Genomic DNA, 25,992 nt, shown 5'->3' with positions numbered 1-25,992 from the left:
TATTTGTTGAATGAATGAATGGATGAATGGTCCTTGATGGTCCTCTTTACAGTTCAATTATATAGGCACAGAGGAAAGAGTGGAAGAGGTAAAAAATGGTTAGAGAAGGCATCCTGGATTTATATGACAGAGAAGCCTGGGGGGGGTGGGGAAAGCCAAGAACTATAAATCATATACCTGTTTCTTATAGCTATCATATCACCTGACACCATGCTGGCATTTGATGGGACTTCAGTGGGAACTTGACACCTCAGAGGATCACAGAAGAATAGTCAAGAAACCATGTGGTGGTCTAATGCTTACATCTTTCTTACAAATGGGGAAACTAAAGCCCATAAAGCAAAAACTCTGTTACTCACATTATACCTGAGCAGGGGCAGAAATGAAATAAACCCCACCCCAGTCCAGCACTGCTAGGATTTGGGTCAAGTAGAAGAGGCACCCAGATTCTTGGTCAGAGACCAGCCATCAGCCAACCAGGGGAGAGGTCCGACGCTGTTGGTGCAGATGGGCAGAGAGTGGGGGTCAGGAGGGAGGGCACTGGATAGTTCAGGGGGTTTGTATGTTACCTTCATTGAAGTCTAAACATTTCTTTCCACAGTTAAAATTGCAACACTTCATCTTCCCGGGGCATGGTTTGTTCTTCGCGCACTGGTTGATTTCTCTATAACCACATGGTACTCTCGTCCGGGGACACTTCTCTGAGGGAGGGAAAAGAGGGAAGAAGGAAGGCCAGAACCCTCCATTGCCAGGCCCAGGGCTACACTGCAGAGTTAGAGAAGACTTTTCTCGCTTCATCGTCCCCAGAAGGTAGTGACCTTTGGAGAACTCCGGATTTTCACAGCTCTAGCCCCACTCCCAACCTCATAATGACTCCCCATCTAGTCCCTAAACACAGCCCTACTCCCATCCCCACCAACCATGAGGTTCAGGGAGAAGGATGCTCTCCCCTAGGACTATTCTGGTCACTTGGCCTTCCTGTATTTGGATGTTCCCTGGGTGGGGGTGAGGGTGCTAGCACTCTTCTAGGTGACTGAGATCTCCATTTGTGGAGTCAGATGCCTGGGCTTTTGAATTCTCTGCCACCGTTGGTATGGCAGGCACCATCTTTGGACCTTGATTCTTTCATTTGCCTATAGAATTGTTTGGAGGATTAGGTGACAAAACTTGGAAGTCATTGTCAGGCGGCCTGGGGCATAATAATGATAACTAATATTAACGAGGTGCTTACTGTGGACTTGTTCTCTTCTCCTTAATCCTTGTGGCATTTCTATGGGTGAGTCCTATCAATATCCACATTTTATAAACAGAGGAATCTGGAGCACAGGGAGGTTATGTGAATTTCGCCAAGGTCACACAGTTACTAAGGAGAGGAGCCAGGATTTGAACCTGCAATGTATGGTTTCACTGCCGAGTGCTCAGTGTATTTTAGTTGCTACTTATGGGGGTCTTCATATCTCGGCATTCTGAGGGACTTCAAGAGACCATTCTTTACTCCACAGGCAAGGACCCTCTGGGGGTGTGGGTGTGGGGAGACTTTTGGGGGCTGCAACTGGAAGATTCAAAGTTGCTGAAGGTGGTGCTAGGGTGAGGGACCTTTCTTGCAGGAAAGGCCCATAAAGTCCCAGGTCCTTTAGTCCATCTCATGAGCTCCAGGTCCAGGCCCCTCCAGAAGGAATTCCTCTCATAACGATAGTGGGGAGTCTGTTGCTAGAGACTCGGGTTCTTGCACTCACAGAAGGCATCTTACTAGATGGTAGGGGTCTGAGAGAAGGACTGTGAATATCTCCCTTTCTCCCACCTAGGACCCCAGGCTGAGTGGGGGAGGCGTTCCTCATCCGTAGAATTCTTTGTTCCTCCTTCCCAGCAACTTCCATGTCTCCACTGGGAGGACCCCAATACTTACTGCCAAAGAACCCCTCAACCAGCTCAGGTTCCTGGACTCCCCCCAAGAGGATGAAGAGTGCCAGGACTGGCAGAAGACCCAAGAGCCCCATTTTAAGAGCTACTGGCCTGGCTGGTGGCACCAAAATTAGGAACTGCTCCTCAGTAGCTTCTGCTTCTGAACTTTGGCTGCCCTGGCACAGGAGCCACATATCACTGAAGACAAGCCAGCCACACTCCCTCTGCTGGGGAACGCCAAGTCCCCGAGGCCATCAGTGGGAGTAGCTGACACCCACAGCACCAACCCTGGGGTAAAGGGCTCTTGACAGGCAGCTTCTACTTCTCAGCTCGCTGAGGCTCTCTGGCTCTCTGGTCAGCCAGGGAGAGGAGGCAAAACTTGTCTGGGACTTCTAGACTCCCTCGGAGAAGGGAATGTTCAATTTCAGCATCTTCCATTTTCCAGGGGGAGTTTAGAGATCAAGAATATCCCAGCTCTCTTCTTTCCAATCTTACACCTCTCCTGATATGTCCACTTGTCTGTCTGCTTGTTTTTCTCACACTGTTTATTTTCCTTCTCTCTGCGCCTCCTCCTTTAACTCTGTGCCTACCTTTTTCTCTTTTCCTGTGAGTCTCCCTCTGGATCTCCTCCTCCCTGCCCTTCATTTCCCTTCTGTCCTCCTTTTTCTTCTCTTTGGGCCACCCCTTTTCCTTAACCATCGTCAAAAAGTAAAGATGTTACCATGAGTAGCATGTGGTCTGGAGGAGACAGGTTGATCCCAGGTTGAACGAAATCTTCTGAGAGTGTGTGTCAGGATCATGGTGCTCTGAAAGCAGGAGAGGATGCCAGAGCTAATGGAGAGCCTCTATCATTGGGTGCAATTTGGAATGGGTGATGCAGGAGGAAATACTAAATATCAGTTATGACCTGGGACAACCATGGGGCATGAAGATTCCTCTCTGAACTTTCCAACTTAAGGTGTGAAGCGTTAATAAGACATGTTCTTGGCTTGCCTCTGATTTCACCTGCAGCTGCGGGAGACGGTTCTAGTGCACATTTTTTTTCTAACCATTTTTAAAAATCAAGTGGAATTAACATCAGATAAGATTAACCATTTTTAAGTGGACAGATCAGAGGCTTTTTTTTTTTATGTTATGTTAGTCACCATACAACACATCATTAGTTTTTGATGTAGTGTTCCATGATTCATTGTTTGCCTATAACATCCAGTGCTCCATTCGATACATGCCCTCCTTAATACCCATCACTGAGCTAACCCATCCTTCCACCCCCCTCCCCTCTAAAACCCTCAGTTTGATTCCTGGAGTCCATAGTCTCTCATGGTTCCTCTCCCCCTCTGATTTCCCCACCTTCATTTTTCCCTTCCGTCTCCTAATGTCCTCCATGCTATTCCTTATGTTCCACAAATACATGAAACCATATGATAATTGACTTTCTCTGCTTGACTTATTTCACTTAGTATAATCTCCTCCAGTCCCATCCATGTTGATGCAAAAGTTGGGTATTCATCTTTTCTGATGGCTGAGTAATATTCCATTGTATATATGGACCACATCTTCTTTATCCATTCATCTGTTGAAGGGCATCTCAGCTCTTTCTACAGTTTGGCTATTGTGGACATTGCTGCTATGAACATTGGGGGGCATGTGGCCCTTCTTTTCACTACATCTGTATCTTTGGAGTAAATGCCCAATAGTGCAATTTCTGGGTCATAGGGTAGCTCTATTTTTAACTTTGTGAGGAAACTCCACACTGTTTTCCAAAGTGACTGTACCAGCTTGCATTCCCAGCAACACTGTAAGAGGGTTCCCCTTTCTCCACAACCTCTCCAACATTTGTTGTTTCTTGCCTTGTCAATTTTTGCCGTTCTAGTGTAAGGTGGTATCTCAATGTGGTTTTGATTTGAATTACCCTGATGGCTAATGATGGTGAATATGTTTTCATGTGTCTAGGAGAAGATATTTGCAAATGGCACTACATATAAGGGCTGATACCCAAGATATCCAAGATCTATAAAGAACTTCTCAAACTCAACACCCAAAAAACAAATAATCAAGTCAAAAAATGAGCAGAAGACATGAACAGACACTTCTCCAGATCAGAGGCTTTTAAGGGCCTTCACAATGTTGTGTAACCATCACCTTTATTAGTTCCACAATATTTTTATCACTCCAGAAGATAACCTTAGGGGCACCTGGCTGGCTCAGTCAGAAGACCATGCAACTCTTGATCTTGGGAGCTCGAGCCCCACCTCTGGTGTAGAGATTACTTAAAGAAATAAAACTAAAAAAAAAAAAAAAAAAAGGACAATCTCTACCTATTAGCAGTCACTATTTTCCCCAGCCTAATCCTGCCCCTGGCAACCAGTAACCTACTTTCTATTTCTATGGATCTACCTATTCTGGATATGTCATACAAATGGAATCATATAGTATATGACCTTTCCTGTCTGGCTTTTTTTGCATCACCTAATGCTTTTGAGGTTCATCCACAGTGTATCTTGTGTTAGTTCTTTGCTCCTTGTTGTGGCCAGTGCACAGTGATAGCTTCCCACTTTAAGTGTCAGAGTCTCTACTTCTGTGCTGTGGGTTTTCTCTGGCTCCCTGACAGCTTGCTCAGCTTGTGTGGGGAATAATCTGGAGGAGCAAGGGGTTTCATAGGCCCAGGTATCCAGGAGGGGATGGGAATTAATGAATAAATGCCTCAGCTGCCCCATCACTGGAGATGAATGCAGACATTTGGACACCTGTTTTACAGGGTTCCTTAGAAGGTCCCAGGGGGAGTAAGCTGCAGTTTGCCCCCATGGTAACCATAATCATAATCATGATACACTCCTCTCTTGCCTGTATCACCTACCCCATCCCCACCTTGTGTGTATTGAGAGATCTCCCAAGTAAACTCCTCTACCCATGTCCTTGTCCTAGGATTGGTTTCTGGGGGATCCAAACTAAGACAATGCCCATAGACCCTTGTCTTAAAAGGGTCTTACAATTTTTTGAAGAAACAGAGGTGGATAACAATGTCCCTGGAGCTCTCAACTCTCAAGGTTCTGACAGTTCTCACTCCCTTTAATGGTGTCACAAGAGTCCCAATAACCCTTTACTCTCTGCAAAGTGTAATGTACCAACAGATATGAATTATTCAGCCACAGAGTCAGAGGACTAAGCAGAGTACTTTATTGGGGAAACCTGGGAGCTATGCAGGTATAGACAGGAGGCTCTAGACATCAGACATAAAGGAAAGAAGCATAGAGATGAGATCAAAAGAGAATGATACCATGTGTGAAAAGAGGCTGAGCTAGAGAAAGGGGAATGCAGATCCCAGGGCTCTGTTTGGGGAAGAGCTGAGCCCTTGGAATGTGGAGTGGAAGAGTGGACGCCAACGTGGAGCATCGGTCAGGTGCATGGACAGAGCTTTGGATCACGAGCCAACTCCTGGCGGTTGTTCAGGTGCATCCTTATGCACTGACAGTTAGGAGCCTGGTGAGAATGTAGGACAGGACCCACTAAGCATCTTGGGCTCAGCTTATCTTCAGAGCGAGTCTTGAAGTGACGTTCATTCATCTTTGCACAGGAGGCAAAAACAAAGTGGGTTTTCTCCGGGGAGCTATAGCTTTCCTCCTTACAGGAGAAACAGGATGTGGTTGGGATAGAGTGCTGGCAATCCAACACTAGGCTGGATGTCCTGTGACCTCTGTGGAGCTGGTCTCTGGGATTTCACCATGTATGTATGCTCCCTCCACCCCTCATACTTGCCAGCTTTGATCATGAGCATATCCCTTCCCAACCTCAGTTCCCAGAATGCCACTGTCCATCCCTCTGCCAGGTGCATGCTCACCTCCCAAGTGGAGCTGGCCCTGCCAGCACCTGGCCTGCCAAGGCTGTGGCCATGCCTGAACAAAGCACCTACACACAGGTCTGCTGGCAGGGCCCAAGTGAGGACAGCACGCCCCAGGAACTCACGATTGCTGGGGCACATGTTCTGGCACATGGCTTTGGACTGGAAATTGTTGTTGTTTCCTTTGCAGCCACCATAGATGAAACTGGAGCAGGTATTCTTCTCCTTATCGTACCACCAACGACGAAAAAATGCCATGCAAGGGCCAGGTTCTTTGGGCATGGTGCATATGTCTGTAGGGAGACCCCAGACTTGAGCAATACGAGTGCCCACCCCTCAAGAAAGCAGCTGATATTGTTACCCCTGCAAATCACCAGACATGGAATGGAGCAAGCTCTTTTCCCCTTATCACACCTCAGGAGCCCAGCTCCACTGGAGTATGGTATACATTGCAGGGAGACCCCAGAGCAGAGCTATTGGGGTGTCTGCAGGCCTGGAGAACGTCCATCTCCCCCATTCCTCATGGTCACCGTCCCCATTGTCTTCCCTGAGAGTGAGGAGACTGATTTCAAGGCTCTGCTCCCAATTCAGTGTGTGCATATCGACCTCCCCTGTTACCTGTCTTGTCCTTGACTTCCTCTTCTGGAAAATGGGAATGCAACATCCCACCCTGCTAGTGGCACAGGGCTGTCCTAAGGTACAAGTGAGACTGCCCTCATGGACCTGAATGTGCAGCTTTTAGCACAGTGCCTGGCAGAGAAAAGTTGCTCAATAAATATGCCCTGAATGGATAAAAGATATGGAAGTGCCTTGAAAATGACAAAATATAAGCCACAAACTCTGCCCTGCAAACCATGCCAGGAAGAGAGAATCTGGGATCACGAGTAAAAGGCAAGTAGGGCAGGGAAGGCAGGGGCTAGTTTTTTAGATGGCCAAGCACCTTTCATCCTGCAGTTAGCTTCAGTCCTGTGATAGGTTGAATTGTGTCTCTCCCTACCCACCCCACGCCCATTCATATGTTTTTTGTTTTGTTTTGTTTTGTTTTTTATTATTTTTTTATTATGCTCAGTTAGCCACTGTATAGTACATCATTGTATAACACAGAGTACTCCCCACCACACGTGCCCTCCTTAATACCCATCACCCTGTTACCCCATCCCCTGACCCCCCCTCCCCTCTGAAACCCTCAGTTTGTTTCCCAGGAAGTCCTAACCCTCAGTACTTCAGAATGTGATTCTATTTGGAAATAGAGTTGTGGCAGATGTAATTGTTTAAGATGAGTCATCCTGGAGGAGGATGCATGCCTAATCCAATATGATTGGTCTTCTTATAGAAAGGGGAAATTTGGACACAGAGAGAGAGAAAGAGAGAGAGAGAACACCATGTGAAGCTGAAGGTATATGTCTACAAGCCTGGGACTGCCAAAGATTGCCAGCACACCACCACAAGTTAGGGGAGAGGCATGGAACAGATGCTCTCCTGATAACCTGAGAAAGACCCTGCCTTGCCAACACTTGACCTTGGGCTTGTAGCCTGCAGACCTTGAGACGATACATTTCTGTTGTTTCAGCCACCCAGTTTGTGGTCCTTTGTTATAGCAGCCCTAGCAAATGAATGCAGATCTGAACTAAACTCTGAGTTTCTCAAGGGAAAACTCCTGGCTTACTTCTCTGCCACTCTCTTTAATCTTCAGTGTCTCATGCCTGGGCTGTTGGGATAGCCTGGAACTGATCTCCTGCCCCTGTCCCTAGCACCTCCAATCAATCCTTCGTGCTGCCCACCAGAGGGAAGGACCTAATGAACCTGAAACAAAGCTGATCACATCATTCCACAGCTAAGACCTTGACTTCGTGGCAAGTCTTCCCATGACTCACAGGCTCTTTGTAGGCTGGCTCCTGCTTGTGGTTCTGCCCCACCCCCCACCACAGTACCATTTGAGGTACATGCTCCTGCAATATTCAACACCCTTTGCTATCCCACACATCCACACCTTTCACTCTGCATTCCCTCTGCCCACCCTGCTGCTGTTCATTAGTGACACTCCCACTCTTCTTTCAAAACCTCAGACATTAGCTCCTCTGTGATGTCACTGACTCCATATACACCCCATACCCCTACAGGTGCCTGGACCAATCCTGCATTGTTCCACCATGCTTCTGATCTCTTGTGCATGATTGTCACTGGTTTACATCCTCAGTCTCCTCCATGAGGTTGTGAGCTTCCAAGGGAGCAGAGATTGTGTCTGATTTCATCTTGGATCCCCATTCCTAGCAGGTGTCTGGCTCAGTATATCATCATGCAAAATGTTGAGGGTAAAACCAAATGCATCCTGACCTGAATTAAATAAGCCACTCATTGAGTACCTACTGCGTGCAAGATGCTTTAAGAGACAAAGAAAAGGCATGGCCTCTACTCTTTAGGAGCTCCCAGTCAAGAATAACAAATAATTTAAACTAATATATGTCATCTGGGGATATTGTGCCAGGCATTGCTCTAAGTACTTCATGTGCATCAACTTATTTGATCCTCCATACTTGGAGGATTTAACACTGGCCCTTATATTATCTGGGGAAACTGAGGAACAGCGGGGGAGAGTTGTTAATTTTCTCAGGCTGGTAAAAACCAGAGCTAAGAATTGAACTCAGGGAGCCTGGATTCAGAATCCCTCACCTGTAGGCAAATGAACAACTTACCATCCTCCTACCCACTCTGCTCCATTGTCAGGTCCTGCTTACTTGACCTCCTAGACACTTTTCAAACACACCCCACTCCTCTCCATCCCCTCAGCTACCTCTCTGGTCCAAGCTACCACATCCTCTCTTCCTGAAATCCTTGAAGAACAACATGATCACATCACTGTCCACCTCAATGGATTTCCATCACTTTGCATCAAAGTGAGATGCTAGGCCACCAGACCCTACCTACCAAAGATCCTTTCCCTCGTACCATGCTCATATGTATTCTTGCTCTCTGGCCTCTGGCCCCACCATTGAGCCTTTGTGCATATTATTCCCTGCACCTGCAAAACCCTTCACCCCACCACAGTATGCCTAAATTTACTACCCAATCTTCTGAACACAACTCCAGATTGCTTCCTCACCTCCCTGACCATACTGGTCAAATCCTATTATGAGTCTCAAAGACACTCAATGTATATTTGTTAAATGAAGAGTAAAGTAACTTTGATAGTCTATTTGGAGCCCAAGGAGATGGCCATGGAGTTAAGATTGCAGGAGCAAAGGAAAGGCCCTCCGGTCTGGAGTAGTTGAGGGAGGTTTCCTGGGGCTAAGATAGACTTCAATAAGCAGAGAGGCTGCCTCTCTGCAGCAAAAAGCTTGTAAATATCAATAGCTTCATTATCAATTCCAGCAACAATGTGCCAACAGTAGCCAACTGGGGAGTCAGAAGATCACGAGTCCAAACAAACAAACAAACAAAATCATAAGAGTTGGGCGCCTGGGTGGCTCAGTTCGTTAAGCAACTGCCTTTGGCTCAGGTCATGATCCTGGAGTCCCGGGATCGAGTCCCGCATCGGGCTACCTGCTCAGCAGGGAGTCTGCTTCTCCCTCTCCCGCTCCCCCTCTTGTGCTCTTCCTCTCTCTCACTCAAATAAATAAATAAAATCTTTAAAAAAAAAATCATAAGAGTTAAAAGCAACCACGAGACTGTCTGGTAAAATCCTACAGTCATCTTCTGTTTGGGGAAACTGAGGCCCAGACAGGATGAGGATACTATCTAATGTCACACATAATATCAGGGGCAGAGATGGCTCTAAATTGCAGGTCTCCCCAACCCAGCAATCTTGGTCAGAGACCAGCCCTTAGCAAAGCAGAGACGATGCCACCCACGTGGCCAGAAGGTGAGGGTGTGGGCAGAAGGGCTGGTTATTCTGAGGCTCTGAATATTACCTTGGTGGAGGTCTAAGCATTTTTTTCCACAGCTGAAGATGCAACACTTCTTCTTGTTGTCCAGGCACTGTTTGTCCTTTGTACATACATCCCTTTCTCTGAATTCACATTTCTCTCGGATTCTGGGGCATCTCCCTAGGAAAAGGACAATTTTACAACCGTGGCTGTTGGAGGGCACAGTACCCACACTTCTCCCAACCTGAGGCAATTCTGGGGAGTCAGGGAAGTTTGCTTTCTCTTTGCTCATACACAGGAGACCTTTTCCGCAGGGTGCTCTCATGTATTTCCCAACACCGCCTACACTACCCTCCCTTCTGACCACCCCTTATTCTCTACCTTCTTACCCTGTCCCTAGTTCCACCCCCTAGTGCCACCCCCTCTAAGGCAGGATTTCTCAACCTTGCCCCTAGGGCCTCATCATTATTTATGGGAGGGGGAGGGTTGCCCTGTGCACTGTAGGATGTTTACAGCATCCCGGCCCTCTAGCCACTGGATGCCAATAGCACTCCCCAGTTGAACAACCAAAAATGTCTCCAGACATAGCAAATGTCCCCTGGAAGGCAAAATCACCCCACCGAAAGCCACTGGTCTAAGCTAATCTGGTCATTTTGGCCTCCTTGAGGAGTCAGTGTTTGGGAGTTCCTCCGGGGTGGGGGGCGGTGCTATTGCACAGTGATTAATATCCCTCACCCTGGCATCAGAGAGTCAGGTGTTTAAATTCTACCTCTTGGCTTACCACTCACCTCTCTGAACCTTGGGTTTCTCACTTGTAAAATTGTTTTAGCCTTACAGAGTTGCTGAGGAAGAAATGAGACAAAAAGTGTAAAGCTCTAATCATAGGAACTGATGCATAGCAATGTTAATTAATGTTTGTCAACTGTTGCCCATAAGCCAAGCACTTTTCTATGCATTTTAAATACTATCTCATTGAGTTCTACTGACATCCCCATTTTGCAGAGGAGACAGAAGCACATGGAATTTAAGTAACTTGCCCAAGGTTATGGCTACTGAGTGGTAGAACCACTATGTCTGAATCCAGACCTCTCAAACTCCTTACTTTCTAAATGTTCAGTAAGTGGTAGCAATTATCATTATTACTATATAGTCCTGGAGTATTACTGTCGTCAGTTCAAAGAAACTTCTGGATACTTTTATCCCAAAGGCAAGACACCCCTGGGGATGCAAGAATACTTTATAGGACTACATTTGAAATAATCAGGAGTTAATGGAGATGATATCCTGAGAAAGGGGGCTGTTTCTGTTGTGGGGTGAGGGAAGGTCTACTAGGCTTCCCAGATTCCTATAGCCCCTCCCATAAGCACTGGATCCTGTGACTCTTCCCTCCACCCCCAATTGACCTTCACTTCAAAGGGACTGAAAGTGGGGGTTGCCTCAGGTCTGCAATCTTGCATTCACTGAAGGGATCTTCCATCAAGAGGGAAATTGGAAGAAATATTCCAAATATGTCCCCACCTGGGACCAGGGCTAACATGGTGGGAAACAACTCGAGTCCTATTCCTTGTTCCCTCCTCCCAGCAACCTCCCCTCTCTCCAGGGCGAGGGCTGAGGCCCCAGTACTTACTGGGAAAGATCCAGTCAGTCAGACCAGGTCCCTGGACATTCACTAGAAGGGTACATAAGACCAGGATGCTCAAAAATCTAGAAGACTCCATTCTGAAGAAGAGCTGGCCTGTCTGGTGATTCCAGAACATGAAAATGTCTAGCTGCCTTTGTCCAGACTATTTCTTTAGTAGTCAGTATCTTGGATGTGGGAATTGGAGTCAAGCCAGACACCTCCTTTCCTGCTGGGAACACCAAGTTCCTGAGATCATCAATGTGACCAGCTGGCATCTACAGTGCACAGTCCTGGGGAAGGGTCTTTGATTGCATGGCTCCTGATCCTCAGCAGCCTGGGCTGTGCTGGGCCCTCTGGTCAACCAGGGGGAGTGGGCAAAACTTGTCTCACTTTCTAAGTGACCTCAGGACTCAATGCACCATCAAGGGTCTTCTTCTTGATGACTCTGAGAGTTGTGGAATGTGCTTGTTCTCCATTCACTTTCCATTTTATCTGCATGCTGAGTGGCATGGCCCTTTTGTTTGTCTCTGACAATGTGTTTCTAGGCATCTCTTGGTATCTCTTTGTTTTTCTGTGCTTTTCTGTGTTGGTGTCTGACTTACTTTCTTTTTCTGTGGGCCTCTCATGGTCTCTGTGTCTCTTTCTCCCTCTCCCACCCTTTCCTCCCTCCTTCTCCGTTTTCTCCTCGGGTAGTTCCTATTCTTTGACTAAGGCCAAAGTGTAAATGTGTTGCCACAGAGTGGGGTGTGGGGGAGGAACAGCCCGTCAGCTGAGTTTTCAGAAAGTGTTTGTCGAGGTCCTATTGTTTGAGAGCAGTGGAGCTTGTCAGAAGAGCTTATGGGGAGTGTCTCCCATCTGGTGCAAGCTCCTTGTTGTTTGAGGAGGAACTGGAAGATGGGGAGACCTGCCTGAGAGACTATACTCCAGTAAAGATCCATAGGCAGCAGAGTTGCTGGCTTCTGACTGGACTGGTGAAAGGGCTCTGGAGAGAGTGCTGGGGTCCTTGGTAGCTTTCCTACAGGGAATCCACAATGCCAGCGAGTCCATCAGTCTTGGCAGAAGGAGAGACTCTCTTCAAAGTGTAAATGTCATCTGTAGGGTCCCCGTTTCCTTCCTTAACTAGCTGTTGCACTTTGGGGCCATGTTTTATTCTCCATTTGTCCTACATGGTGGGCAAAAGCCAGACAAAGCCAGCCTTATCATCAGTGAGTGACTATATGGTCACAAAATTTAGGTTCACCAACAGAGCCCCCTGTGGGAATCTGGTGTAGGTCTCAGCCTATTGACAGTGGTATTCTCTGCTAGGAAGGCCTGAGATGCCCTTGGGGCATATCTACTCAAAATGAGACCCACAGACATCCCCCTACCACCACTGGACCAGTGTTGTGGTTGGACCAGTCTTTGTGGTTTTATTATGATCAGAGAACCCACCTCTGCCAAATCATCTGGGAACTTAAGAAAACGAGATTTATTGCTCACAAGTCCTGGAGGGTACATGGCAAGTCAGAAGGCCATACAGAAGGTTGTGGACAGAGAGAGGTGGAGAAAGTGCAGACTTGGGGCTCTCCCTTTTTTCAGGTCCAAGGGTGGAATAGCTAAGGTTTCATGGGTTCACTTTCTATTGGTGAATTTAAAGCATATAAAAGTGTGGATTAGGGTGTGGGAAAGGAGACGCAGGGTCACTCCAGTGATTAGTTGTCTGGGTTACTCGAGGCCTTTCTAAAAGGGGAACTTTATTGGTGAGGGCAGCTGGTTCCTTATCCTAGTTGTGTTGGTAGTATCTGTGTTACATAGCTGGGGATGTATTTATTTGAAATGGGTGTCTTTGAAATGGTTGCCTCAGCACTCAAAAGCTTAATGTCAGGCACTTACATTACAATGAAAAAGCTGAATATCAGGCACTTACACTACAGAGTCCCATCCCACCAGTTTCAGGAACCAGGTGGACCCCACAAAGGGACCAGGTCAGCAGATGCTGACTCAATGTCACCAAGTGAGTGAGTGTCAGAGATAAAGGTAAAAGGGAATGGAGTGTCTGAGTTCTTGTCAGAGGTCACTATGGAATGTTCTGATACAAGTATGGATATAATATCTTACTATGGAGTTGAAGGTAGGGAGGAATAGTGCATAAAAGGGGATGAAGGTGATGTCTATAGTGGGGACAGAGGCTAAAGAGCCCCCAGAGTCTGTAAATGTCCAAGTGGTTCCCAGGGCTCCCAAATAAGGCTGAATTCTCTAAATTTTCTTGAATGTAAATAAAAATTCAGAATTTCAGGTTATTCTATCTCTTCTGTCCTGCCTAATATCCCACCCCACCCAAGGATCTCACTTTCCAAGCGGGTGAGATGAAATTTATGCCTTTGGGGCCTAGGATGAATGACCTTTTTGGCCCCTTCCCTCACCCAATTTCTTGAAGAAGGCCGAGTAAATATCCATGTAGATCTTTGCCCTGCTTCCTTTATCTCCTGTCACTGATGGTCATATTGCCCTCCCTCTATCTCAACCACACTTCTGTTCCAGCACCATTCCACTGCTCAGAGTGAGGGACTCCAAGTGGTTACCAAGGTAGATGGTCTCTACCTGGAAATTCCTGCTTGTTAATTAGGCCAAGACACTTTGCTCAAACTTCCTGTCTCTGGCTTTCTGTGTTGTTCTCTGTGCCTCTAAGTGTATTACTGAGTTTCATGTTTGTTTCCCCAAATAAACTCTGAGCTTCATTGAACAGGTCTGTGTCTAGAACCTAGTGCTTAGAACATTAATAGACCCAGAATAAACACTCAGTACAAACCACTGGATGAGAAAGGTCAATATGTGGATGGCTCATAGTATGTATGATGAATGGGAAGATGAAGAATATGAAGAAGGATGGGTGGGGCTATCATGGATATTTGGGTGCATGAATGCATGAACATGGATGGGCGGGTCAACGGCTGGGGAAGAAGTGGATTGGATTGAACATAAGGATGGAGAGGTTAGTCATGGGATGAATGGGCCTATTGATGGAAACTCTTTGAATGAAAGGTAGGTGGATGGAGGGCAGATGGGCATAGAAATGTTGGAGAAGTATGTTGATGGGCATGAGAGAATGTGTGTGTGTGAAAGATGGATAAAGGCTGGGTATAAAACAGGCAGCTGGATAGGTAGAAAGAAGATGGGTGAAAGGGGAAGTGGATAGATATACGAGTGAACGAATGGTTGGAAAGACAGATAAATTTAAAGTTATGTTTACGCAGGCTAGGTGAGTGGATGGATGTGTGAGTAAATGGATGGAATGATTGGTGGATAGGTGGGAGTGGGGTGGAAACATGAGTATATGAATGAAAACATTAATGAAAATTAAAGATATAAAAAGAATTATGTACAAAATAATGTATACCTCTCTAAAGTAATACATTTGAAAGTGGAGAGAAAATGGATGAATTTTAGCAACATATAAAAGACCAAAATTTACAGAAGAAGAGGTAGAGAGCCTATACAGCTTATAAAATATGTACAAAGAAAACTAGTAAAATAAATATGTCATTATAGAAGAAAACTTACCTAGAGTTTTTGGAGCGAAATTTTGTCTAGCCTTCAAGGAATAGAGGATATCATTAAAAGTATTATTATTGAAGATATTATTAAAAATATTACAGATCATAAGAGGTGCCTGGCTGGTTCAGTTGGTAGAGCATGCAACTTTTGATCTTGGGGTGTGAGTTCAAGCCCCATGTTGGATGTAGACTTTGCTTAAAATAAAATAAAAAATAAATTTTTAAAACTTAAAATATTACAGATCATAAGGAGAAAAAGTACATTTCCCAATTAGTTTTCCATGCTAGTTTGTTGAAACCTGTATGACTCAAATAGCAAAACATAGAAAAGTAATAGACCTATTTTTCTTTTGACCTTTGATGTGAAAATTCTGAACAAACTATTTGTTTAAAGAACCTTCAGTGTATTAATTCAAGTATACCCTCTATATGATTAAGGTCAATCCAGGAATGCAAGGATGGTTCAGTATATAAAAATTTAATAATATAAGCTCTTATACTAACAAATTAGAAGAGAAAAATCATTGCATGACTAGATGCTTAAAAGATATTTGATAAAATTCCATGGTAACTTCCAATAGCAGTTGTAAATGGATAAAAAGAAAACAACCCAAGCGAGTAAAACCTATTTATTCCAAAGCCAAAACAAATGTCCTTTTATACAGGAAGAGACGTTGACTTTATTTAGTTTTTTTTTAATTTAAATTCAATTAGCTAACATATAGTACATTATTAGTTTCAGATGTAGTGTTCAATAATTCATCATTTGCGTATAACAGCCAGTGCTCATCACATCACGTGCCCTCCTTAGTGGCCATCACCCAGTTGCCCCATCCACCCACACACCTCCCCTACCACAACCCTCAGTTTGTTTCCCAGAGTCAAGAGTCTCTCATGGTTTGTGTCCTTCTCTGATTTCTTCCCATTCAGTTTTCCCTCCCTTCCCCTATGATCCTCTGCACTGTTTCTTATATTCCACATATGAGTGAAACCATATGAAAATCTTCTTTCTCTGGTTGACTTATTTCACTTAGCATAATACCCTCCAATTCCATCCATGTCAATGTAAATGGTATGTATTCATCCCTTCTGATTGCTGAGTAATATTCCAGTGTATATATAAACCACATGTTCTTTATTCATCCATTTGTTGAAGGACATCTCGGCTCCTTCCAGTTTGGCTATTGTGGACATTGCTGCGATGAACACTGGGATACAGGTGTCCATTTGTTTCACTACATCTGTATCTTTGGGGTAAATACCCAGTAGTACAATTGCTGAGTCATAGGGTAGCTCTATTTTTAACTTCTTGAGCTCTATTTTTAACTTCTTCCATATTGTTTTCCAGAGTGGCTGTACCAGCTTGCATTCCCACCAACAGTGTAAGAAAGTTCCCCTTTCTCCACATCCTCGCCAACATTTGTTCTTCTCTGTCTTGTTAATTTTAGCCATTCAGACCGGTGTTAGGGGGTATCTCATTGTGGTTTTGATTTGTATTTCCCTGATGACAAGTGATGTGGAGCATTTTTTTATGTGTCTGTTGGTCATTTGTATGTCTTCTTTGGAGAAGTGTCTGTTCATGTCTTCTGTCCATTTCTTGACTGGGTTATTTGTTTTAGGGTGTTGGGTTTGAGAAGTTCTTTATAGATCTTGGATACCAGCCCTTTATCTGATATGCCATTTGCAAACATCTTCTCCCATTCCATAGGTTGCCTTTTAGTTTTGTTGACTGTTTCCTTTGCTATGCAGAAGTTTTTATCTTGATGAAATCCCAATAGTTCATTTTTGCTTTTGTTTCCTTTGCCTTTAGAGACATGTCTTGCAAGAGGTTGCTGTGGCCAAGGTCAAAGAGGTTGCTGTGGCCAGGGTCGAAGAGGTTGCTGCTTGTGTTCTCCTCTAGGATTTTGCCTGTCTCACATTTAGGTCTTTCATCTATTTTGAGTTTATCTTTGTGTATTGTGTAAGAGAATGGTCCAGTTTCATTCTTCTGCATGTGGTTGTCCAACTTTCCCAGCACCATTTATTGAAGAGACTGTCTTTTTTTCCATTGTGTATCCTTCCCTCCTTTGTCAAAGATTAGTTGACCATAGAGTTGATGGTCCATTTCTGGGTTTTCTATTCTGTTCCATTGATGTATGTGTCTGTTTTTGTGCCAATACCATGCTGTCTTGATGATCACAGCTTTATAATATAGCTTGAAGTCAGACATTGTGATGCCCCCAGCTTTGGTTTTCTTTTTCAACAGTCCCCTGGTGATTTGGGGTCTTTTCTGGTTCCAAACCAAATATGTTCTTAAAGTTGTCTGTATTTCCTTGTTGTTGGTTGTGATCTCTCCCCTTTCATTCATAATTTATTAATTTGGGTCCTTTCTCTTTTATTTTAGATATGTCTGGCTAGAGGTTTATTGATCTATTTAATTCTTTCAAAGAACCAGCTTCTAGTTTCATTGATCTGTTTCTACTGTTCTTCTGGCTTCTGTTTTATTGATTTCTGCTCTAATCTTTATTATTTCTCTTCTCCTACTTGGTTTAGGCTCTATTTGCTATTCTTTCTCCAACCCCTTTAGGTGTAAGGTTAGCTTGTGTATTTGAGATTTTTCTAATTTTTTGAGAGAGGCTTGTACTTCCCTCTTAGGACCACCTTTGCTGTATCCCAAAGGCTTCGAACAGATGTGTTTTCATTCTCATTGGTTTCCATGAACTTTTAAGTTCTTCTTTAATTTCCTGGTTGACCCATTCATTCTTTAGTAGGATGGTCTTTAACCTCCAAGTGTTTGAGTTCCTTCCAAATTTCCTCTTGTGATTGAGTTCAAGTTTCAAAGCATTGTGGTCTGAAAATATGCAGAGAATAATTCCAATCTTTTGGTGTTGGTTGAGACCTGACCTGTGACCAGTATGTGATCTATTTTGGAGAAAGTTCTATGTGCACTTGAAAAGAATGAGTATTCTATTGTTTTAAGATGGAATGTTCTGCATAGATCTGTGAAGTCCATCTCGTCCAGTGTGTCATTCAAAGCCCTTGTTTCTTTGTTAATCTTCTGTTTAGATTATCTGTCCATTGCTGTGAGTGGGGTGTTGAGGTCCCCTACTATTAATGTATTTTTATCAAAGTGTTTCTTTACTTTGGTTATTAATTGGTTTATATAATTGACAGCTCCCATGTTAGAGGCATAAATATTTACAATTGTTAGATCTTCTTGTTAGATAGACCCTTTTAGTATGATATAGTGTCCCTCTTCATATCTTACTACAATCTTACTACTTACTATTAGCTTAAAATCTAATTTTTCTGATATGAGATTTGCTACCCCAGCTTTCTTTTGAGGTCCATTAGCATGGAAAGCAGTTCTCTACCCCCTCACTTTCAGTTTGGAGGTGTCTTTAGGTCTAAAATGAGTCTCTTGTAGACAGCATATGGATGGGTCTTGCTTTTTTTTTTATCCATTTGATACCCTATGTCTTTTGATTGGAGTATTTAGCCCATTTATATTCAGGGTAACTATTAAAAGATATGAATTTAGTGCCATTGTATTGCCTGTAAAGTCCCTGTGTCTGTTGATTGTCTCTCTTTCTGGTCTATGTTATTCTTCAGCTCTCTCTTCCCTTTCAAGATCCACTTTAATATTTCTTGCAGGGCTGGCTTGGTGGTCAAATATTCTTTCCATTTCTGTCTGTCCTGGAAGCTCTTTATCTCTCCTTCCATTCTGAATGACAGCCTTGCTGGATATCATGGCTACATGTACCCTGAATATATCATGCCAGCCTGTTCTGGCCTGCCAGGTTTCTGTGGATAGGTCTGATGTTAGTCTGATATTCCTCCCTCTGTAGGTTAAAGCCTTTTTTTTCAAGCTGCTTTCAGGATTTTCTCTTTGTCCCTGAATTTTGCAAGCTTCACAATTATATGTCAGGTTGTTGATTTATTTTTATTGATTTGGGGAGGGGTCCTCTCTACCTCTTGGACATGAATGCTTGTTTCCTTCCCCAGATTAGGGAAGTCTTCAGCTATGATTTGCTCAAATATGCCTTCTGGCCCTCCCTCTCTTCATCCTCAGGCACCCCAGTAATTCTGACGTTGGTATGTTTCATGGCATCACTGATTTCTCAAAGCTTGTCTTCATGGGCTATTAGTTGTTTTACTCTCTTTTCCCCAACTTCCTTTCTTTCCATCAACCTGTCTTCTAGATCACTTACTCTCTCTTCTGCCTCATTTACCCTAGCTGTTAGAGCATCCAATTTAGACGGAGTCTCAGGTACAGCATTTTTAAATTCAGCTTGATTAGATCTTATTTGTGCACTAAGAGATTCTCTGATGAGATGCTGACTTTAAAATAAAGAACCAGACAAGGATAGATGTCATTGCCTTTATTTTCAACATTGTTTCAGAGGCTCTACATGATATAAAAAGACAAGGAAACAAAGTAAGTCACGAAATTGGAATAAGGAAGAGTCAAATTTCTCATCATTTTCAGAAGATATGATAATATATAAAATTTTGTTGTATATTGTTATACTTCATAAGACAATTTGGGAAGGTAGTTCGATAGAAGATAAAAATGATAGCTTTTTATTATGCTACTCATAAGTAACTACATCAATGATAATATTTTCCACTTACTATTCATTTTTGAGGTTCCAGGCACTTCAGTCCACAATGTGAACAGCACTTCTGTGACACTGGGCAGTCATGATCCTTCAGGCACTTGGGTCTATCAATCTTGGAACACACCATGGGCTTGCGTGGGCAGAAACCTGATTTGACTTTATGGGATAAAATAAGACATTTGACTTTGAAATACTTGATCATAGTTTGGGGAACTTGGGGAACCCTAAACAGGGTTTTCTTCTGACTAAGCCTCTTACCCTTCCCCCCAGAGTAACAAGAGAGTGCAGAAGGCAGAGTATCAACTTTCAGTGGCTAATAATTTGGGAAGTATCAAAAAGGCTTGCCATCTCTGACATAGACAATCTGATAGAATTCCTGCTGGCCCCCACAGAACTTAGGGATTTGGGTTATCTAATCCCAGAGTACCAGAGGTAGAAGAACTATTGAGAGCACCCAGAACTTCCTTGTTTTATAAGTTGTAGAAACTGAAGATCATGTAGGGGCAAGTGAGTTGTCTATGGCCATACAGAAAACAAGTAGAAGAGTTGAAATCAGCTGAAAGGCTTTGGGTTCCTCCCCCATACTATACTGTACCTCAAAACACTAACAATCCCTGGGACAAGACCATACTATCTCAGCACTACATGAGGAAATGAGCACTAGCCTCAGAGTCTACCAAGATCACTTCTGCCCACCAGCATTTTGCAACCCATCTTTTCCCCAGCATACCTTACAGGATATGAATATGCTCTACATATTGTGTAGACATAAGGGCTTATTAGGAATGTACCTAATGGTTATCATTCTTTTGTATGAATAAATGGATATTGTCACCTGTAAGGCAGTGAAGAATGAGACTCAGAATTAAATAAGTTCTCATGGAGAAAAATAGGGAGTGATAGTAGGCATGGTTGGCTTTGAAGACTAGTACAATAGTTTCCTGAAATCAAGAGGACAACACGAGAGCAGTGATTGGGCATTAAAGAAGGAAAAATTCCCAAGAGATATCTAAGGTCAACCAAAGGGGCATCCCATTCCATGGGACAACATGGCATGCTTAGCATATGCCCTGGAGACTTTGGGAGGTATATCCCCAGTCCTCACCTGTCCAAGCCTTGGCACAAACAAAGCCACACATGGATTCACAACATTTGTCAGTTTGGGGGCAATCGGAGTCACTCTTACACGAAGCTGGACACACCATACGGTCCTTGAAAGGGAAGAGTGGGCACTGTCCATTCTTGACTAAAACAAGAGTAGATGTGAGTTCCCTCAAACCCTACCCCATCTCACACTCTCCAAATATCTCCCCCCCCTTTAAAACTAGTATCTCTTTCTGTGACTTGGTTCACTCTACCATGACTACCTCTGGTAGGCTGTGGAGGAATGGAATGCCTCAGCATCTCATGCGATGTAAGAGAAAGAGAGTTGGGCTTGTTCTTTGAAGCTCCAGGTGAGAAGACGGCTCCCCGGATTGGGGTGGCAGCTGAAGATGTGGTAGCAAGTGGTCAGATTCTGGATCTATTTTTAAGATAGATCTAAAATGATTTCCTAGCTCAATGGGTGTGGATTGAGAATGTCGATGTTGATTCATCAAGGGTGATTTAGAAGTTGATTTCAATCAAGATGGGAAGAACTATGGACAGAGCAAGTTTGAGGTGGGAGAGCAAAGATGAGGGCTTCTGCTTTAGACAAGTGAAGTGTGAGGTGTTTGTGAGATCGAGATGAAGGAGTAGAGAATGCAGTTGGAGTTTGGGAGTCAAATTCAGACTGGAGCTACAGCTATGTGGGTCACTAGGACATAGATGGTGTTGAAATCAATTCTTTAGGATTTTGTGCATGTTTCCTGTTGTCATTATCTGATTACAAATTCTATGAGGGCAGGAAGTATTTCTTTTCTTCTCTTATTCCTTCTCCTTCTACTTCTCTTTCTCCTTCTTCTCCTTCTCCTCCCTCTCCTTCTTCGTCAAGTCAGACTCTGTCAGAGTGTGCTGTGTTTGACTCTCAGAGCTATGGTTAGGTCCTTTCTTAGCCCCAAACATGAATTTCTCCCAATCCCACCCAAGCTCATTTCCCTGGCTTCTTCTTTCTGCTGCTTCTGAGAGTGAGCCAAGGTCTAATGCTTAGTGCCATGATTCCGTAAAGCCTCCCACAAAGGGCCAGACCACAAGACTGCCTTTGCTAGGGGCGCCTGGGTGGCTCAGTTGTTGGGCGTCTGCCTTCGGCACAGGTCATGATCCCAGGGTCTTGGGATCGAGCCCCGCATCGGGCTCCCTGCTCCACGGGAAGTCTGCTTCTCCCTCTCCCACTCCCCCTGCTTGTGTTCCCTCTCTCGCTGTGTCTCTCTCTGTCAAATAAATAAATAAATTCTTTAAAAAAAAAAAAAGACTGCCTTTGCTATTCAGGCTCACTGGACTTACAGAATTAAAGTTCCAGATCTACCCCTGACCACTGTGAATTCTTGGGCAACTAACTTTACCTCTATGACTCTGTCTTCTTGTCTGTATTATGGAGGTGGCGGTACACTATTCAGCCTGCTTCCCAGACTCTGAGATCAAAGTTCCAGTGCTGCCTTGTAAGTCACATAGTGCTGCATTTGAACATCAATGGTCACCACCTGGAATGCTACCATTTAGCAAGCCCACACTACTGAACGGTACCCATGTCAAACCCTTGTGTCCTGATCACATATAATCCACCAAAAACTCAGTGAGGTCTTTGCTGTTATTCCAGTATTACAGGGGAGGGAACTGAAACTAGGTGAAGTAATTTGCAGTAAATGGGGAAAGGAGAATTTTTATCTGGGTTATCTGGCACCTACTTCTGTAAGACACTGTCTCCCAGTATCACTGATGCTTGTCATTATAGTAGGAATCAATCCACAGCCCTCACATTCACCTAATCTTATTCTTCACTTACTCCATGCTCTACCCGTACAGGTTCTGGGATTCCAGAACCTGACCTGTTTATGCTTCATACTTCGGTGAGTCCCCAGGTACTACTCAATAGATATGTGCACTATGTCATTTTTCTGGCACAACAACTCCATTAGGTAAATACTATTATTATCCCCCTTTTATAGACAAGAATACTGAAGTTCAGGGAAGCAGGCAACTGACCCAAAACCACCCATTCAGTGAATGACAGAGTTGACTTGAACCAAGACAGTTTAGCCTCAAAGCCTGAGCATATAACTGCGCTGGTATACTATTTCTGGGTTAGTCTAGTCCCTCTGATTGCCAGGGATATAAGTCTTACCAGCTGATGAGCAAGCCATTTTGCAGTTTGCGATGCTGATGAAGTTGTTGGCATTCCCATGGCAGCCTCCATAGATAAAGGGTTGGCAGGACTGATGTTTAAAGTCAAAATACCAGCGTAAGATACTAGTGTTACACTGTCCTTCGTCAAAGGGTAGCATGCAGGGTTCTGAAGGCGGGGAAGCAAAGAGGGGAGAAGATCAAGGGTAGGAAAAAAGAGAAAGGGTCAGGCTCTCAGTTTTTACCCAGTTCTTGGTATGACCACACAAGTCATAGAGAGAGCCACTGTCAATAAAAGTTCTAGCCTAGCTCTCCTACAAATATGGAACTGATCTTTCTTCTCTTAGGCCCTGAGCTTTGGTAGGGCAAGATTTGTTCAGCGACTATATCCAAAGTGCCTAACAAAGCGCCTGGCACATGGAACGAAACACGAAGAAAGAAAAACAGCAGCCTCTCATATCTGGAAGCTGATCTGATGCTCACAGCTAAGCCATGTCATTCCTTCTCAGATAGAAACGAGCCACAGGACATCCACATCAAACAGGGTTGTCTCGGGACCATCATAAAAGGAGACTAAAAAACAGTATTGTGAAACCCACAAAATACCAAACACCTATGAGTGCTTTATCCTTCTCTACCCATTACAACTTTATCCTCAGTCTAGCCTGCCTTCTCTGTACATAAGATTCCCTGAGAGCATCATAAAATTGCCCCACTTTCCGACAACACCCAATGTAGAGCAAATCCACTCCCCCAAATTCCCCAATCAAAGCCTCAATCCTATAGTAGATTCTTTCCAACAGCTTCTTACTGAGATCCCTCAGGTTGTCTATGGTGAACGTTCTCCCTCACTACAACGAGTAATAAATCCAACTTGTTCAACTACAGGTGTGTTCCTGATGATCTTTGGCTAAAGGACATTAACAATAGGTATCTGTTGAGTGAATGCATGCAAGTATATATACATAATGCAGAATTTCCTATTGTGAGATGCTCTATACTTTGAGTCGCCAGAAAACCTCTTTGAAGGCCAAAGAGTCCAAAACCAAGCCCAGCATCTAAGCTGACTGAGGTTTGTATTTACCATAATGCCAACAATAGTCTCTTGACACTTAGTGAGCACTCAACAAGTATTTCTTATTTGTGAATGTTTGAATATTGGATCAAAGAAGACTATCATCAATATTTTCCAGTTGACATCCCCCATGCCTAGACTCATTGTTTGTACTTGAGGGCTGGGAATCTGATTAGAGAAAGAGAAAAGCATGAATCCTGACCTCTTTGCCCTACCATCCAAGGGAATCATTCAACCAGCTCTGGATGGAGCAGGAAGTAAGACACCTCAAAAAGCACCTGTGCCCTCAGCCTGGAAGCTACTACCTTGGAGTGGATCCATGCACTTTTTCCCACACCCGAATGAGCAGCACTTCATGTGTTTTAGGCACTGCAAATCAGTTGTGCAGAAGTCTGGAACTTCAGTCTCACAGATGACCCTCTCTCGGGGGCACACTCCTGGTTTCTCTGCAAGAAAGCAATGTCTAAATTCACATCCCTTGAGAGTTTCAGCTCTCCTCCCATTGCAAAGGTGAATAGTGACATTCTATCAGCCCTCTCTTCTATCTTCCATCCTCAGTTCTCCTTCTGCTTATATTTAGGGGCTGGGTCTGCCTCTCACCACTCATAGCTCATTTAGATTGATCTGAATCTGGAATCTGTGCTCAGGTCAGCTGAAAGGGAGCATCTCAGATTCCACAGCAGGGAATTAGATAGGGACCAAGAGCCTTACCTTAAGTTCAGGAGCTCCTCTCTCCTCTTGAAACTTAATATGTTAATGCCCAATTCCTCTGCCTCCAGAGTCTTAGTTGATAGGGGAAATTAATTAGAAAGGAGTGGTAGAAATATCATGGAAATAGGGGTATAGGAGTCATGAGGCCTGATTTGGATCCCCTGACTCCTTATGAAATCAAGACCAACCGGAGTTCCACTATATAACTTCTTAGTTACCCCCTTTAGGGTAACAGAAATGGGCATCAGGAGGAGCAGTGTAAAACAGACCTCGTTTGGGAGCCTGACTCCAACACGACTAGCTAAATAATCTTGGGGGGGGGGAAATATTCCTCCTGAGTCCAACGCTTCCCATCTATAAAATGAGAATTACAATCTCTACCTTACAACCTGCTTCTAAGAATTAAGGGGGATGATGCCTGTAATGCATTCATCACAGTGCCTGGCACATGGGAAGAGCATGGCAAATATGGGTTTGCTTCCTCCCTTTTTAGGGCTAGACACAGCTTCCTAATTTCTGAGCTTGTGGGAGGCAGAATGCTAAAGTTGCATCCCCAAGATTCCTGTCCTCTGGTTACTGAATCAACATGAATTTAGGTGGGCTATGAGGGATTTCATAGATGGAATTAGAGCCCCAAGTTAATTGACCTTAAAATAGAGAGATTATCCGACTGGGCCAGACCTAAGCTGTTGAGTCCTTAAAAAGAAGAGTTTTCCCCTTGACTAATAGAGAAGAGGTAAGAGAGATTTGAACCCAACATGCTATTAGGAGTTTTGAGGACAGAGAGAACTTAGTGTCCTGGATTGAAGGTGGCCTCTGGAAACAACTTCAGTGGTACAACTATAAGGAAACGATTCTGCCACTGCCAGTGAGTGTCCATGAGAACCCTGGGTCCCAGATGGGGACTGCAGCTTTGGCTGCCACCCTGGATTCAGCCTGCGCAGAGAAACCTGACACACCACACCAGACTTCTGACCAGAGAGGCATGATCCTTTTGGAGACTACTGAATCTTGGAATTATAGAAGTTTAGAATTGGAAAGACCATATTGATCATTAGTATCACCCTCCTAATTTCCCAGGTTAAAAAAAAATGAAGTCAGATGGGAAAATACAGTGAATGAGGGGTGGGTCTAGGACCTCCAATCCATGACTCACTCCAGAAGCCCTGAACACTGACCATTGAGACTTTTAGTACTTTCCAGCTATATTTCTTACCCTTCATACCACCCTTCATGCACTCTCCAAGGATGTCTGAGGCTAAGAAGAATTATGGTTCCTAATCTGTAGTGTACATTGAAAACACCTGTGCATCTTTTAGAAACTACAGACCATGGCCTGAATCAGAATCTCTAGAAAGTGAAGCCTAGGGGCTTAAATTTTCTCTCTCTCTCTCTCTTTTTAATTTAAATTCAATTAGCCAAGGTATAGTACATCATTTAAAAGCACCTCTGGTGACACTGAAGCAGGCAGTTGGGCACCATGATGTAGGCTGCTACTGGGGAACTACTGTTCTAGGTTTGGGCACAGAGAGAGTAAAGCAATTCAAATAGGGACACCTCCAAAGAGGTAAAAAGGCATAGAAATCTTGG

At 44.1% G+C, this 25,992-nt stretch overlaps 2 protein-coding genes across 5 annotated transcripts; both read right to left on the bottom strand.

Moving 5' to 3' along the window:
* Positions 1-338: 338 nt before the first annotated feature.
* LOC102742784 (eppin) lies at positions 339-11,860 on the bottom strand. 4 transcript variants are annotated; one of them, XM_031030172.2, is made up of 4 exons: positions 11,231-11,860; positions 9,649-9,783; positions 5,866-6,033; positions 339-701 (listed from the first exon to the last, which is right to left on the bottom strand). In XM_031030172.2, the coding sequence occupies exons 1-4, from the start codon at positions 11,358-11,360 to the stop codon at positions 550-552; spliced, it is 585 nt and encodes a 194-aa protein (XP_030886032.2). In that variant the 5' UTR covers positions 11,361-11,860; the 3' UTR covers positions 339-549. The 4 variants fall into 4 exon arrangements, with proteins under 4 accessions (XP_030886032.2, XP_081688314.1, XP_081688313.1 ...); XM_081832188.1 differs by lacking the exon at positions 339-701 and adding an exon at positions 5,069-5,466; XM_081832187.1 differs by lacking the exon at positions 339-701 and adding an exon at positions 5,069-5,382.
* A 7,514-nt stretch (positions 11,861-19,374) lies between these two features.
* WFDC8 (WAP four-disulfide core domain 8) lies at positions 19,375-24,298 on the bottom strand. The gene is made up of 5 exons (XM_081832265.1): positions 24,292-24,298; positions 23,997-24,137; positions 22,618-22,785; positions 20,464-20,604; positions 19,375-19,514 (listed from the first exon to the last, which is right to left on the bottom strand). Exons 1-5 carry the CDS (start codon positions 24,296-24,298, stop codon positions 19,375-19,377), a joined length of 597 nt encoding a protein of 198 aa, XP_081688391.1.
* Positions 24,299-25,992: the final 1,694 nt, after the last annotated feature.

Source organism: Leptonychotes weddellii, chromosome 10, assembly GCF_054177405.1.
Source record: "Leptonychotes weddellii isolate Sample4059 chromosome 10, ASM5417740v2, whole genome shotgun sequence".
NCBI lineage: Eukaryota > Metazoa > Chordata > Mammalia > Carnivora > Phocidae > Leptonychotes > Leptonychotes weddellii.
This window is presented reverse-complemented; position numbering and strand designations above follow the sequence as displayed.